Consider the following 15,675-nt stretch of genomic DNA (forward strand, 5'->3'; position numbering starts at 1 on the left):
TCGAAACATGAACTGACTATCTGACTATGAGCTGACTTTGACTCCTGTCTCGACGGCCAACCATCCCGCGGTCGAGTCAACCATCCCGCGGCCGAGTCAACCTGTCCCCGTCCTTCAGCATCGACTTGACCAACAACGCAACGACCTAGACGGGCCTGCCATTCACACCAGCAGCGGCGACTGTTCAGGCCGCCGTCATGTCCGGCAATTCCACAGGCCATCTCATCGACAGGTGCCATGAGGTGTCGGCCCTCTGCCCCGTCGAGGCCACGGTGCTGGGCTACTACCCCAACCTCGGCTCGAGCATCTTCTTCACCGTCGCCTTCGGCCTGTGTCTCGTCGCCGCCGTGCCGCTCGCCGTCTGGAAGCGTACTTGGACGTACGGTGCGGCCGTCACCCTGGGATTGATACTGGAAACGGCCGGTACGTCGTGCCAACCTCTGCTCCCTTCTCGCTCTCCGTTCGTCGTCAAGGAAGAATGCCGAATGTTCAGCCGATGCGGCCGATACACCATGGCGATGGCCTCGTCTTCGCAAACCCCCTCCCCCCATCATGATCCATGCAACGCCGGAAACCCCCCTTCCCACCGACGCGATGCCGCGAGTCGGCGCTGACGACCCGCGGACCCCTGAATCTAGGCTACGTCGGCCGCATACTGCTGCACGCGAATCCCTGGGATGAGGGCGCGTTCGAGCTGCAGATCTGCGCCATCATCATCGGCCCGACCTTCATCTGCGCCGCCATCTACCTGACGCTCAAGCACGTCGCCCTTGCCCTCGGCCCCAACCTGTCACGCGTGCCGCCCGTCTGGTATCCGCGACTCTTCCTGCCCGCCGACCTCGGCTGTCTCGTCGTTCAGGCCATCGGCGGCGGCGTCGCCTCGGCCGCCGGTCACGCGAAGCCCGCCCTCCAACGCAGCGGCAACCGGCTCATCGTCGCCGGCGTCGCCCTTCAGGTCGTCGTCCTGCTCCTCTTCGGCCTGCTCGCCCTCGACTACTGGCTGCGCGTCCGCCGCGCCATGCGTCTCCCACCCGGTTCGGCCGGCGTGCGGCCCGAGCAGCGAGCCGTCTGGATGGATGCCCGGTTCCGAGCCTTTGTCTTCGCCGTCACGGGCGCCTACCTCGCCGTCTTCATCCGGTGCATCTACAGGTTTTCCCGCCCCTCCCCGTGCTCGTGGCCTTTGCCGGCTAATGCGAACCAGAGTGGCCGAGATGGCGGGCGGCTGGGGAAACCACATCATGCAGGATCAAATCAGCTTCCTCATACTCGACAGCACCCTCGTCCTCGTCGCCGTCTCTCTCCTCACCATTTTCCACCCCGGCATCTTCTTCCCGCAGATGCGCAACGGCGGCAAGGGAAGCAAGAACGGAAACATCGCGTCTTCCGATGGCTCTGGAGTCGCCGATGGCGAGGGGACCGGGGCAAACGATGCAGCAGACTCGTCCGGAGACGCCAAGGTCGAGAAGGGAGAGGAGGACAGGTCAAGGGCAATGCCGTAGGGACCTATACATGGTGCGTCGTGGTTTCTGCCTGCCGGGCGTTGCGTGACCCGCCATCTGTGGTTGCGGACACGATATCGATACAGCGAGCGTCGCCAATCAAACCCCCCTGTCTGCATGGACGACGCACACGCCCGACCTTTTGCCCGTGCCGTATCATGCCTTTACAAGCCGATCACCCCCCGTCTCGTCATCGCTCTCGTCTTCCTCGTCCTCCTCCTCTTCTTCTTCTTCGTCGCTGTCGTCTTCGTCGTCTTCGTCTTCGCCGTCGTCGTCTTCGTCGTCTTCCTCTTCGTCGTCTTCCTCTTCGCCGTCCGTCTCCGACTCCGTTTCGCCGCTCTCCTCGGCGAGCCAGTCATCCAGCGTCTTCTTGCCAACTCCTTCGCCGAGACCATTCGTCTTGGGCGGCACCGCCTTTGCCGCCTCCGCATCCAACCACGCGCTGACCGGCATGGGATTGCTGTCGGCGTCGTGGCGGGGCCTGGAACCGGTTCCATCCTGGTCGCGCAGCTTGCCATCGGGCTCCTTGCCCGCCTCGACCCAGTCCGGGAGAGTTTCGTAGCCCCTCAAGCCGTGAATGCCGCCTCCGCCGGCTAAGACGAGCGTCGAGGAGCCGAGCAGGAATCCCTTCCTCGACTCGGACGGACTCGGCGCCTGCGGGGCCGGCTTCGGAGCCAGCAGCATCAAGGTGGCGAGCTGCGGCACGGCGAGCAAGGCGCGATACATTCTTGCTCGGTCCCGCAGCTCAAACGAGGTGTCGTATCGCACTAGAAGCAGCACGTACTCCCACAGCTTTTCGATCGGATGCTTGTCGGCCCCCTCGGCGGCCGCTTCCTCGGGCTCGAATCGCTCCGTCTCCCTCTCGCTTTTGCGGTTGATGTGGTGAAGGTAGACCTTGGCGGCGAGCAGGACGATTTGTCGCTTGGCTGGCTCCGACTCGGACCCGAAATCCTTGGCCAGGATGCGCAGCACGTCGGCGGCGATGTTGTCCTCGCCGTTCAGGCCGGAAAATTCGCCGACTAGCCAGATGATGGTGGCCCTCGCCTGAGGGTCCGTGGCGGAATCGAGATTCCTCGCGAGCCGGATGACGGTGGCGGCGTGTGCCTGGGCGTCTTGCTGTATGAGGTGGCGAATGACGGTGAGGGATTCGGCCGCGAGCGTGCCGTCCAAGCTCGTGATCTGGCCAAGGAGGAGCTTCAGGCATCGCGGGGCCATGGCCGTGTCGGTTTGGGCGCACCGGCCGATGGCGCGGACGGCTTCACGGACGAGAGTCTTGTTGGAGCCGCGGGAGAAGTGCTCCAACTCCTTGAGGATGAGGCTTTTGAGCTGCGTCGGGCTGTGTGGAAAGATGAGGGCCAAGATCTCGAGCTTCAGCTCCCAAACGGGCGCCGTGTCCGTCGACTTGACGAGAAAGTGACTGGCATACTTGACAAAGTCGGCGGGTCGGACGAGGCAGACGGAGACGATGTTGTAGAGGGCAATTTGTCGAATGTCGTGGGCGCCTCGCAGGAGGGCGACCAGGGGACCGACGGCCAGCGACAGGTAGTCCGCCGTGCCGATTTCGAGATAGCATCGCGCGACGGCGACGACGACAGCCGAGTTCCGGCTCTGGAGAAGGGGTCGAACGGAGGTCAGGAGAAGCGACAGATCAGGGTGCAGGGATTGGGATTGTGAAGAGGGCTGGTGCATCGGCTCCGCGGCCGGCTCGGCATAAAAATCATCCATCGTCGCCCCTTGTGCCTGCGGCGCATCTCCCTGGGGAGCGTCCCTGGACTGCCTCGGGCGGGCGAAGCACCGGCGGGCATAGTAGGTCATGAGGCGCATCAGGGCGAGCTGACTCCACTCGTCCATGTCGACGACCTTTCTCACGAGGTTTCGGTAGTGCCTGTGGACGAGGTCGATGTTGTCGGGGCAGATCTCGAGAAGGGAGGCGACGGCGGCGCCGGCGACGGAGTGCTGCTTGTCACCGAGGAGGGTGGAGAGATGCTCGACGAGCTGGGGTGCCTGGCTCGGATCGAGGCGGTAGCATTTCGGGATGGCGAGAGCGGCTGCCTTGCGGACGTTGGGGCTCATGTCGACGGCACCCTTCTTGATGGCGAGCGAGACGATCTGGCTGATGACGGGGACCCGAATGCCCGACATGGTCTTGAGGGCGAGGGCGCGGACCTGGGGGTTCGAATCCGAGAGCGACTTTTGTATCGTGTTGATGGAGAGGAGGGCGAGGTCAGGCTCGTGCTCGGCGTGGTGGATGAGGTAGATGTAGACGAGCTTCTTGATCTCCAGGTTCGGCGAGGCGACGTTCTTGACGACCGAGGAGAAGAAGGGTAGCGTATTGTGGTTACGGTACATCATCTGGGCGGAGCCGGCCTGTATCAGCGTAGGTTCGAGGAGGTGGAGGTGGTAGAGGTGGTGGTAGAGGGTGGGAGGAGGGTGGGATGAGGAGACGGCAAGGACGGGCGGGACGGACCGATATGACGCGACGGAGGCCCTCGAGAACATCGCGATCGGTTCTGCTGTCGAGGAGCTTTCTCATCTGGTTACGATCCAGCGGGCGAGAGCTCGCGCGGCCGTTGCGAGTGGCGAGGGCGGCGTCGATGGTCAGCTCTCTCGCTAGCCAGCCATTGAGTTAGTTGCTTGTTCGATCCAGCAGATTGACGGGATTCCTACCAGTCTCCATGAGACTCGAGATTCTCGAGATCGACTCCATTGCAGAGGAGGGGGGGCGTGCTCGCCGACAGCAGACCAGCAGACCTTGACGGACGATGGTGATGGATGAAGTTGAAGGAGTGACGGAGGTCGTGTTTGGTGGAGCTCGAGACCCCACCAAGTCTTCCTTGCCTGTTGGTTGTGCAGAGTACAGAGTAAGGCGTACAGTGTTCAGAGTATTGCTGTACAGTACAGTACTCTGTAATAGCTTGAAATTCAGTAATTAGGTGCAATTACTTACAGTGCATTAGGCTATGAATAAGTGCACTAGTTGTACTCCGTACTCCTTACTAACTTGTTACCCAGTACTGACTCAGTGCACGTACAGTACACGTACTGTACAGTACCATTAGCTACTAGGTAGTACAGTATTACTTGTACGACCACAAGTAGCTGGAAACGGACATAATATCTTCATCGCCGATCAAGTATCTTTCCCGCGTTAGCAATAGGGAGAGCGACTTCTGCAGGGATAAATGAATTTTCCCTCCCACTGTACCAAAGTACAGCATTCTATTAGCCTGTAAATAGCGCCCCTCGCCCACTACGAAGCCCGAGATCGGTGATGGACGCTGTCGTATTTCCTACACTCTTTCTCTCTCTCTCTCTCTCTCCATGTGAAGCTTCGTCGTCGACGACACCAACGTCGCTCCCTCCCAAAAAGTACGCATGGAGCCCGAATAACACTCGAGGGGATAATCAATCATTTGAAAGAACCCATTCGTCCAGGGGCTGGTGACATGAGTGCCTTGTCAATGACGTGAAAGGGCAAAGAGGAGCTCGACGAGTCGCACATTGGTACCGACGGCCTACGGTGGTCGTTGAAGAATCTGCATCGATGGGATCATGCACGAAATCACTGAAGGCGACGACTAATGGCGTCTGCTAAAGGGAATATCCAGCCGGCGACGGTGATGGTGATGTTGTCGATGTTCACGCTGAGCCGACGCCAAAGTCGGTTTCCATCATCGAACCACACGTTTGCCTCAGAAGTCGGCTCTCCCGAAGCGGTCCCGGATTCGCATCATGGATGGGAATCGATTCGATAAAGGGTCGGCTATACGATGAAAGAATAAAACACCTTCACCGTCAGCATCTATCGGCGATCCAGGCGCGACACCACGGGGGCCGCCGAAGACGGGGGAATGATGCCGGTAAATATGGAGAGCAAGGCAGCCAAGACGGCGACGCTGATGTGATTATGCCAGTGGACCATGCTGTCCGATAATGTCCTCGAAGCCCCATCTACAAAGGCTGATATTTCTTCTGTCGGCCGCACCCTTATGTCCGTTTCGATCATGCCTCGCTCGCTTAGGCCGCCAAGGAGAAGACGAAAGGCTCCAACGGCTGTCCACGATTCGTTGAGAAGCGAAATGAACCAGGGCCAGGCGATGAGGAATACTTACATGTGCGGAGTCCTTGCACGCGCATGTATACATGCACCTCCGCATCATCATCCTTCCCAGCGCCTATCAGGACTTATTCATCAGGGGCCGGCAACGGGCCAGCTCCCGTCCGCCTCGTCCTCGAGTCCAATTGATTGCTCGATCGTACTTTGGAAGGAATGCTGGCCAATCGGTTTAATAATTCCTGCACCGAACAGCAAGTTGTCACCTGTGTGTGTGTTGTTTGTTCCAGCATCCTAGGAACCCTCCAATGAATAATCATGTCAACCGAAGGATTTCATCGCTCCCGCTCTCATAGAACGCCATCCCCGACATGCAGCTGCACTTGCTTGTCTTCTTCCAACCAGAAGGACTGTCGGTGAGTGGCCCTCGGACGGTCAATCCCCGTCTTGGCTGCGGACGATGGATGACTCGACTTCAGCACGACGAGGCCACATCTCGGCTTCTGCGCGTCCCTCGCTTCTGCACATCTTCGCTTCTGCACATCTTCGCTTCTGCGCATCCTCGCTTCTGCACTGCACGCCATATTCAGCAGGCCTTTGAAAGCCAATTGCGTCCGGACTTATGCGAAATGAAAGTCAGTCGCTCCCGACTATGATGGCTCGGTACTGGGCTCTATGCCTATCTGCCGTTGCGAATGGCGCTCGAGGCTCGTCATGAGGTCCGCGAAGAGATGGATTTCCCTTCCTTCCCAGGACGCCCTCCCCCCCGTCTCGTCAACTATAAAGACTCCTAGGTGGGACGATTCTTGGCCCTCTCGAGCAGCCAACTTTTATTTCTAGAGCCCAACAACATCGTCAGCTACCGAAAGCGATGTCGCCAAATCGCAAGTGCCAGTACATCAAATACAACGGCAATCGCCGGCCGAGACTCGCTCTTGGTGACATTCTCTATGACTTAAATAAACCGGACGAACCGCTCTTCATGACGGGCGCACAGGAACGGGGTAGCTTCGATGCCCTGTGTGCGTACAGGCAGCCTTGCGACTATCCAGACATTGAGACGAGAACAGGCCCGGAGTACTTCAAGTCTCTTCCGGATCTCTCGAGCCCTTCCGAGTTCAAAAAGATGTGCCGTCAGCTCGACCTGACCAATATTCTCAGGAAGCAGCCAAATCCCGTGAGCGAGCCTGACGACGACAAGAAGAAAAGGTACTACATCTCCAACTACCGCGGCCAGCTGCGGAAGCACGTGGCGAGAAATGTGATGAAGAGGGAGGAGATCCAATCGTACCTTCAGGGTCACCCAAACCGCCATCCAACGATATACATCGTCACTGGCCTTGCCTTCCTCTTGAACCCAAATTCTAGCCTTCGACTCGCCGACTCCCGGGCACTCGATGTCGTTTCCGACGACGACGGAGTCATGCTCAATAGCCGCAAGGCTTATTCCGTCCTCTGGACAAACCACGACTCCTTCAAAGTCGACGCCTACAAGGTTAGCGCCATTTACATCTCCAAACGCTCCTTAGGGCAGCCCCGGCAGGACTCCATATTCGCTCCCAACGCCTTTATGAGTCTCGACAGGTCAGGATTGGAAGCCGATTCTTCCATCGACCTCCGGATCGAGGACATTGAAGTCGTAGAGACCCAAATTCAGCTCGCTGATGATGCGGAATGGGTGGAGACGGAACTCGACGATAGACGTGGCCGGATTGAGTTTGTCCATTTGCCTTGAAAACAAAGGCTGCTTCTTCTGTGCATAGATGGGCAAGTACATGTAGGTATCTAGAGTTCGGAATAACTATCAGAAAGCCTCGAGCAAGGCAGACGACATGACGGCCAATCGTTGCTTGTCAGAAATACCCTTGAGCTTGCCGAGCGTGACGTACAGTTGATTCCTCTTTCCGTCCGCATGCACGAGGGAAAGCCGGCTGAACAGGGCCTCCATCCCTCGACGCCTGCGTAGTCCCCTGGCCACCTTTCCGTTCGTCCTGTCCGCGAAAGCGAGAAGCGAAGCGGCCATGCCGGAAGCGACGGCGGTGGCGACCGAGGACCCCGACTGGGCAACGTCACGACGCTCGTGCGGCACAGCACAGAGGACCTCGGTGCCCAACGTTCCAAACACGTTGCTTCCCCCCCGACTCTGCGGAGGGTTGGTCGGCTGAAATTTTCCATGGGCGTCGGTCGAGTTGATGGAGATGACGGCATCGTGCCGGGCCGGAAACTGCATTGCGTGGTTGGCACCGTTATTGGAGGCGGCGGCAAAGAAGAGGATTTGATCGTCTCGCTCAACGACCGCCGCGGAGATGGCTTTTGAAATTGCAAGTCGCTCGTGAGCAAATCCAAAAGACATGGAGACGATGTCGGCATCGCATTGTCGGACCGCCCAGGTAATCGCCTGCAGCAAGCAAGTTGCTGATGCCTCAGCTTGGACTCCTCATGGACAACGCGTGGGACATGGACGTGTGAATATTACCTCAGCCACCCTGTCGGCGATCCTGTCGTCCCCCAGACTACCTCCTTTCGCATCGACGCAGGCGACGGAGATGTCTGCTTCGGGGGCGAGTCTTGCAATCACCGACGCCATCTGCGTGCCGTGTCCGTGCGAATCCTTCCACCGCAGAGTCTCTCTCAAAGTCCTTCCAATTCTTCAACTGAGCACGTCGGGACGGTGCCTTGAAGAAGGCGGACTCTGCATCGCACCCAGTGTCGAGGATGGCGATGCGCACTCGTCTCGGCCGGGCCATAAGCTGCGCGCTCAACCCGGCCGTCTCCTCCATCCATGCCTCTCCGCGCTGCTGCTCGCACGTAGGTTGCTGCGTCGTCTCCGACGATGCCGATGGTTGTTGTTCTCGGGAGAAGCGTGCTCCGCTCAGAGGCCGTCGAACCCTGCTCGCCAGCCCGGCCAGGAGGGATGACCTGGATCTCGAGCCCATTGATGAGGCCTACCCTTGACATCGCTTTGTTACCAAAACTTTAGGAAGAAAGGCGGTGCAGCGGCAGTGCCAAGATGGATCGATGCACTCACCCCATGTCCAAGTGGCACTGGCGAGCGAGCAGTAGCCGGAGCGGGCAAGAGAAGTTTCTTTGCAGCAGACGTGGCTTCAGAATCAGATTCCATGATTTGGCCGTGGAAGTGTCGTTGAAACCCCTCCGGCAGAGAATGTGCAGGCAGACGAGGCCCAGGGATGGCGCTCTGTCAGTATAAAACGAAATTATGCGCTCCCCGAGCAAGGCATCAGTCCCCCCATGGAAGGCATGGGCCATCGCTGACGATGCATGTCACCGCCCTTTGTCGCAGGAGGGTCCATCGGTCAAAGCTGTCCAGGGGCCCTGGGGATCAGGGCAGCAAACGAATGGATGGGCGAAACGGACTCGTGCCACCCGTGGCCCTAGTCGATGAACGTCAGGATATGACCGACCGCAGTGGTTGCCCAAAAGCAATTTGGCAAGCCGCACGAACCATTCACAAGCAACCTTGTTCCCAGAACTCTTCTCGCACCTCGTCGGTGAGGCGATCGTGGCCGTCATTGGTTTGGAGGTCTGGGTCCGCCGTTGTTGTTTCAAGTGCAGGCCTTGTCAACGAGTCGGAGGTCCAGGTCATCCCTCTTGGCTGGGCTGGCAAACAGGGTTCGACGACCGGAGAGAAGCAAAAGCTTGAACCAAAGGTGTCACAGAGGCAGCCTCTTTGGCTTCTGTTTACAAACGGGACAGTCGCAATCGCAGGTGAAGCGGTCAGCTGCTGTGGCCCCCACACGGCCATGACGGTGTAGCCTGCTGCTAAGGGAGTCGAGCGATGGATATCGATTTCTGCTTCGAAATTTGTTGAATCGCTTTCCACATCATACAGACAAAGAATTTTATGTGCGGCAAGTCCAAGTCCTGATGGCTTGTTGGTTGTTGGCGACCGATGCATGATACGGCATGACAGTTGAATGTTGAGGACAGTTTGGAGTCCGAGTTTGTACGTACAGCACGCCCCGCAGGCATGACGAACACACTTGTATAGGGACGAGTGTTTGCATAGAAGTACAGTTCTTGCATCTAATAAGTGCCTTAGTACCTAGTCGGTAACATAGGTACGGAAGGGTTTGTAAGTATTTCTTAATATTCTGCGAGATGCTGTCCAAGCCGGAGACGAGTGCTAACCGACTTAATCAAGTGCTATTACCAAATGAGACTTCCAGTTGTAGATTTGAAGACCGTTGCTTGGAGCAGCAGCTTGAATAGATACAATGGATATTTTATTTTATTTTATTGCATTGATCATATCTTGTTTTATTGCTTTGAAGATAATACATTTTGTTGTTATAGGGGCCAGGAAGGGGGGAGGGGGGGCAGAAATATAGAAGTACCTACTCCGTACGGAGTACGCCCAGGAGAGTTGACTGCTGGCAATGTGAGTTCTTGTACAAGGACGGAGCATACAGCATGTATGGAGTAATTTACTGTAATTTCCTGTAATTGCAAGTTCACCTAGACCGCACAAGGACACACCTAGGTACTACATGTAATTACTTGTACATGTACATTTATGGAGCGTCGCAGATGGAGGCCTTACAGTACACTCTGCTGACCGCTTGCTCGCAACGTGGTAAAATGACGCCAAAAGGCATCAATGGCCTCAAGATTCAAAAAAAGACATACAACAGCCGGTGTTCGCTGATCGTCACCGACTCAACTACTAATCTGCCGGTCAGTGGTTTGACGTGCGGAGAGCAGACGGGATCCAGTATAGTCCACTGCCTATGGTCGTATGTGATTTGCAGGGCTCGTGTTCTGAGTTATATCCTTCTTCCTTTGAATTATCTAAAAAATTCCAAAAAAAAACATACAACAGCCGGTGTTCGCTGATCGTCACCGACTCAACTACTAATCTGCCGGTCAGTGGTTTGACGTGCGGAGAGCAGACGGGATCCAGTATAGTCCACTGCCTATGGTCGTATGTGCTTGACAAGGCTCGTATTCTCAATTATGTCGTTACTCTTCAATTCACAAAAGAAAAGGTCCAAAAAAAACATACAACAGCCGGTGTTCGCTGATCGTCACCGACTCAACTACTAATCTGCCGGTCAGTGGCTTGACGTGTGGAGAGCAGACGGGATCCAGTATATTCCACTGCCTATGGTCGTATGTGCTCTTCAAGTCACGTATTCTGAATTATATCGCTACTCTTGTCCATTCTCTAAAGAATAGGTAAAAATCCACAAAGAAGCACACAACAGTCGGTGTTCGCTGATCATCTCCGCTCAACTACTTATTAATCTGCTGGTCAGTGGCTTGACGTGTGCAGAGCAGACGGACCAGATGAAACTCAACCGCTCTTTTGCCAAAGCCCCGCCTTTCCCGCCCCGTCATGGTGCCCCACATGACTCCGTTCCGGCCGGCGCCTCCACAACCGGCCCTTTGCCAGCTCCTCCGTTTTCTCAAGCTCCGGTCCCGGTCTCCTCCAAGCGCCGGACATCGACCCCGGTCGCGCACACCCCTCGCCATCCCTTTCCTTCAGATGGGCCAGGTACCTTGAATAGAACCGGCAGTTTCGATGGCTAGTGCGCTGCCTACCGTGCCGTTTTTTTTGCTCCTGCATGTCCGTTCTCACTCACCTCGTCTAACTCTATCTGGGCAGCTCTCGTGCGAAGTGCAGACCACAATGTTTTGAAGGCAAAGCGACTCGAAGATCGGGAAAAGGCCCAAAGCCAAGCACCATTCCCTTGTCACCCATGGCTGACCGATGGCGCCCTTCACCATACAGCTTACGCTTCAGCTTGACGGTAATTCTGCTTAAATTACTCTGCCTTGTCACCCTCTTCACCGCTAGGGCCATTGCTGATAATGCATTCTTGACCGAAGTCGATTCATGTGTTATGGTTCTGAATCCCGGGCCGATAGAGGACGGAGGATGTGACTTGGTGGAGCTGAAATGGAAAGAAACGATGATGGACGAGCACATCATTCCCATCGCGTTAGGAGCATTAATGTGCCATAGATTGATTTTTTACAATAATAAAAACCCGATTGTTCCTAAAAGTCTATACAATTCCGTCAATGTGCAATTGTCCCGAGTTCGCCGCTGTTCAGTCTTCGTTTTTTTTGCGTATATCCCGGTTTAGGCCATCAAGGGCGTTCTGGTGGCCTTGGTCTTTGGTCAGTTCTCCGAAGGCCGTGAGGGGTATTGCTAATGCTCTGCAAAATTTCCTTTGCGCCTCCAATTTTAATTTTGAATTGTGTTTCGAGAGAAGAGACTCTTGCAGGAATTGTCCGAGAAAATCGTTGCCTGCCATGGCAGCGTTCCATGACCTTGTCAGTGCAAAGAAGTTCGTGGCAAGGTTTAGTCTCACTTCATCGCCAAGATATGAGTGAGCTTTCTTGGTGAAGCTTGTTGAGAAGGTCCATGACCCCGCTGCCAGGCAATATTCGACACAATATCACCAGAGTGCATAAAAGGTGGGCAAGCTATCCAACTTGATGTAGAATAACAAGCCAATCATTCTGCTAGCAATACTGTCAAGAGGCTCGTTTGTGTATATGCCTCCAAAGTGATGCGCTACAATATCATGTTTCTCCAGACATGAATTGTAGATACATGTAGTCAGACTATGATCATGGTGAAAAGGGAGGCTCTTCCAGATTTTTTTTTTGCATCCGCAATGTTGGATATCTAAAGTCCGTTAATATCCAAAAAGGATGATTCATTTTCTAAACCGCGTAACATTCGAAATATCCCAGGTAAGCGTTCGCTGACGATATAATGAGTCGAGAACTTGGTCCGGTGGAAAGACTGGTCGTTGTGAGAACAACAATCCCCGCGAGGAAATAGGGCAGGTACCACACATTTCCAACTCCGCCAAAGCCAGCAAGAATATAATGACCCAACACCTAATCAACGAAAACACGTCAAAGTAGATGCCGAAGGCTAACTGAGCTGTTGTCCGCGACGAGTTGATGAAGTGGTGTTCGTAATGGCAGGAGACACAAGGCAAGGAGCGTGCATCACGTGACTAGGCACGGGACTGGCTGAAGGAAGAGGGCTATGTACAGACTTAAGCTAGGAGAGCTCTCCAGATACAGGAAGAAGGAGTTCGATAGGGATCAATACACTCATAGCCTTCGTCCTCACAGCTAGGTGCCCGTGACCGGGCGATCTATCTACTTGACCTCGCCATTCTCTCTCTGGTGAACCCACTGCGTCTGACATCATATGAATATATTTCCAGACCCATATTTATATTATCAGGGTGGGTCACGTAAGCGCGCTGTTAGGTAAGCAGGGGTGAGCAATTGTCAGGTGAACTGCGTTCTCAATTATCGTCTTTTGTGCTCTTCAACCACAACGACAGCACCCACGAACAACCAATCTCGATCTCGCACAAAATGACTATCACTGTCATTCTCGGGGCCCAATGGGGTAAGCTTTCCTTGCCCCCCTTGCCTGGAATGCGCCCTTCCTCTGCGCCCGGCCGATATCGGTTGGCTCTCACGATGCTGACGAAACCCTCATAGGTGACGAAGGCGTGAGTCCTCGATCCGAACCCAATACGGCCCGACATCCGAAAATTAACGATACTGTGTGTTCAGAAGGGCAAGCTGGTTGATATCCAGTCCCGGGAGGCGCAACTCTGTTGCCGAGCTGCTGTAAGTTCAACGAATGCACCAATTCCGCCAACGGCTTCCACGATCCCTTCGCAATCGACCATCTCCCGGTGGAATACCTGCTAACTACCCTCAAGGGCGGATCTAATGCAGGTCAGTCTGTCTGCCGCGAGGCGAAACTATAAAGCGGTCTCAATCGAGGGCCAGCGCTGACCGGTAGGACGGTTTCAGGTCACTTGATCAAGTTCGTCAAAAGCTTTCAATAGATCAATTGATGTACTTGTTATTTGCTAATGAGTCAAAGGGTGGACGGAGTCTCCTACAGGTAAAGAACAGGCCGGAGTCGAAGCTGTGGATGGTTGCTGACTTGAACTAGTTTTCACCTCTTGCCCTCCGGCCTCATGAACCCGAACTGCAAGAACTTCATCGGCTCCGGTGTGGTCTTTCACATGTGCGTCATCACAAAATCCTCCGACTATGAACCCGATCGATAGTCAGACAGGCGTCATATTGATGTCTCGACTGGCTCGCGCCCCTCAACTGAACAAGTCAACAAGACTGATTCGGTCCCTCTAGCCCAACCTTCTTCAAGGAGCTCAAGGAGCTTGAAGAGAGTATGTTGCAGCATGTCCCAGTCTTTTGAGCATCAGTATGTCTAACGTAACTCAGAGGGCCTGACCGCGGTATACGACCGAATCCTTGTTTCTGACAGGGTCAATGTCCTCTTGGACATGCACATGGCAGTGGATGGTCTTGAAGAAATGGAGCTTGGAGGTTTGTCCCATGGTTCCGATGCTCTCTCCAAGGAGAAGCAGCTAATGAAAACCTCAGACGAAGCTATTGGAACAACAAAACGCGGTACTGTACCCTCGAAACTTCATGGTGGATTGTTCCTTTCTGCTGGTTTCGCCCCTTTACAAGCACTCCCATATATGAACAGCAGAGGTAGCGATTCTATTGAAGAAACGGGGTCTAACGTCCACCATAGGTATTGGCCCATGCTACCAAACAAGCAGAGCGGTAAGAAGTTGGCTTGACGAGGGGTCGGACTATGCGTTAACTTTCCTAGCGAACTGGCATTAAATTAACCGACATCTTCCATCCCGAAATTTTCGAAAAGAAGGTGAAGCGCTTAGCTGATGGCTATCAAAAGCGCTTTGGAGAACTGTTCCAGTACGACATAAAAGCTGAGCTTGCTCGTTTTGAGGAGTATAGGACGACGATGAAGAAATACGTCATTGACGGCGTGTCCTTCATGACATCCGCACAGCAGAGCGACACGAAAATTGTGATCGAAGGCGCAAACGTAATATTCTCATCCCAAATGCCAAAAACCAAAGTGCTGACTTCAACAGGCACTGATGTTGGATGTTGATTATGGCTCGTACCCAGTAAGTCTGCGTTAATTTCGTTCTTCGTTTTGCACCAGTGCTTATAATTAAAACAGTTCGTTACTTCCTCAAGTACCACGCTTGCTGGCATCATTGGTGGACTTACCCTAAACCCGAAGAATATTACCGAGACGGTTGGAGTAGTCAAGGCTTGTATGTTCATTGCTCCAAGGCTGTCCTTCACTGCTGACTGGCAAAAGACACCACCCGTGTCGGTTGTGGTGCCTTTAAGACCGAAGATACGGAAGAGTGCGTCTTTATTACTTTCCCGAAGCCACACTAGACTAATTGAAAACCTCAGGATTGGCACCAAACTTCAGGAGATTGGACGCGAATGGGTGAGGCTACATGCACCCTGGAGGATTCGAGCATTCACCGCTGATAAGACATAGGGCACGTCGACCGGCCGCAGACGCCGATGTGGATGGTGAGCTTTAATCACTTTGGCCTTAAGCTGCTGATCAACTTTCTAACTGCTCTCAGGCTCGGTACGCATAACTTCAAAAAAACCTCAGGGATTGACGGGACTGGGAAAGCAACTGACAAATATATACAGACCTTGTTGTTGTCAAATACAGCAACTCAATCAACTACTACACCAGCCTTAATCTGACAAAGGTAGCCCTGACATGCTTCCTACATGCATGAAAATACTCTTAACACTTCATAGCTCGACGTTTTGGACACTTTCGAAACGATTAAGATTGCGATCGCTTATAAGGTCGACGGGGAGGTTAGTGATGCCAACGCAACGATATTATAATAGATGATAGTGACGCTGACCGCCTGGGTAGGAATTGGACTCTTACCCTGCGGATCTTGACATCTTGGAACGAGCTGAGGTGGTTTACCATGAGATGCCAGGGTGGCAAACGCCGATTACCAACGCGAAGACTTACGACGATCTGCCCAAGAAGGCTCGCGATTACGTGGAGGTAAGCACTCGAATTGGGCTCGTATGGCGAAGAATGGTGCTAACATCTAGCAGTACATCGAGAAGTTTGTGGGAGTCAAGGTTCGTGGGCGCACACACTGTCCAAGGCCGCAATTGCTAACGTCCCGCAGATCAAGTACATTGGCACCGGTCCCGAGCGTGAGGCCATGATCCAGCGCGCCTGATTGCGCGACATGGAGGAAGCAC

General features: G+C 54.6%; 5 protein-coding genes and 3 non-coding genes across 8 annotated transcripts; 3 read left to right on the top strand and 5 right to left on the bottom strand.

The window, feature by feature from the left end:
• Nucleotides 1-197: 197 nt before the first annotated feature.
• On the top strand, nucleotides 198-1,499 carry DCS_00243 (RTA1 domain protein; the record flags this gene model as incomplete). Its single annotated transcript, XM_040797582.1, has 3 exons — nucleotides 198-423; nucleotides 639-1,137; nucleotides 1,202-1,499. The coding sequence occupies 3 exons, from the start codon at nucleotides 198-200 to the stop codon at nucleotides 1,497-1,499; spliced, it is 1,023 nt and encodes a 340-aa protein (XP_040658465.1).
• A 156-nt stretch (nucleotides 1,500-1,655) lies between these two features.
• DCS_00244 (uncharacterized protein) lies at nucleotides 1,656-3,998 on the bottom strand (the record flags this gene model as incomplete). Its single annotated transcript, XM_040797583.1, has 1 exon — nucleotides 1,656-3,998. One exon carries the CDS (start codon nucleotides 3,996-3,998, stop codon nucleotides 1,656-1,658), a length of 2,343 nt encoding a protein of 780 aa, XP_040658466.1.
• Nucleotides 3,999-6,424: 2,426 nt separating this feature from the next.
• DCS_00245 (uncharacterized protein) lies at nucleotides 6,425-7,288 on the top strand (the record flags this gene model as incomplete). The annotated part of the gene is made up of 1 exon (XM_040797584.1): nucleotides 6,425-7,288. One exon carries the CDS (start codon nucleotides 6,425-6,427, stop codon nucleotides 7,286-7,288), a length of 864 nt encoding a protein of 287 aa, XP_040658467.1.
• Nucleotides 7,289-7,357: 69 nt separating this feature from the next.
• Nucleotides 7,358-8,674, bottom strand: DCS_00246 (uncharacterized protein; the record flags this gene model as incomplete). Its single annotated transcript, XM_040797585.1, has 4 exons — nucleotides 7,358-7,951; nucleotides 8,030-8,201; nucleotides 8,257-8,498; nucleotides 8,582-8,674. 4 exons carry the CDS (start codon nucleotides 8,672-8,674, stop codon nucleotides 7,358-7,360), a joined length of 1,101 nt encoding a protein of 366 aa, XP_040658468.1.
• A 1,519-nt stretch (nucleotides 8,675-10,193) lies between these two features.
• Nucleotides 10,194-10,309, bottom strand: DCS_r17. Its single transcript, XR_005881876.1, has one exon. It is a non-coding gene; the product is annotated as a 5S ribosomal RNA (ribosomal RNA).
• A 72-nt stretch (nucleotides 10,310-10,381) lies between these two features.
• DCS_r3 lies at nucleotides 10,382-10,497 on the bottom strand. Its single transcript, XR_005881888.1, has one exon. It is a non-coding gene; the product is annotated as a 5S ribosomal RNA (ribosomal RNA).
• A 72-nt stretch (nucleotides 10,498-10,569) lies between these two features.
• On the bottom strand, nucleotides 10,570-10,685 carry DCS_r23. Its single transcript, XR_005881883.1, has one exon. It is a non-coding gene; the product is annotated as a 5S ribosomal RNA (ribosomal RNA).
• A 2,239-nt stretch (nucleotides 10,686-12,924) lies between these two features.
• On the top strand, nucleotides 12,925-15,653 carry DCS_00247 (adenylosuccinate synthetase; the record flags this gene model as incomplete). Its single annotated transcript, XM_040797586.1, has 22 exons — nucleotides 12,925-12,958; nucleotides 13,054-13,064; nucleotides 13,129-13,185; nucleotides 13,281-13,296; nucleotides 13,351-13,387; nucleotides 13,448-13,468; nucleotides 13,520-13,594; nucleotides 13,720-13,757; nucleotides 13,813-14,088; nucleotides 14,132-14,163; nucleotides 14,213-14,449; nucleotides 14,499-14,534; nucleotides 14,591-14,687; nucleotides 14,735-14,783; nucleotides 14,836-14,872; nucleotides 14,927-14,961; nucleotides 15,018-15,022; nucleotides 15,091-15,152; nucleotides 15,205-15,267; nucleotides 15,329-15,469; nucleotides 15,523-15,549; nucleotides 15,600-15,653. 22 exons carry the CDS (start codon nucleotides 12,925-12,927, stop codon nucleotides 15,651-15,653), a joined length of 1,440 nt encoding a protein of 479 aa, XP_040658469.1.
• Between the last annotated feature and the right edge of the window lie 22 nt (nucleotides 15,654-15,675).

The sequence above is a fragment of the Drechmeria coniospora genome, chromosome 01 (genome assembly GCF_001625195.1).
Source record: "Drechmeria coniospora strain ARSEF 6962 chromosome 01, whole genome shotgun sequence".
NCBI lineage: Eukaryota > Fungi > Ascomycota > Sordariomycetes > Hypocreales > Ophiocordycipitaceae > Drechmeria > Drechmeria coniospora.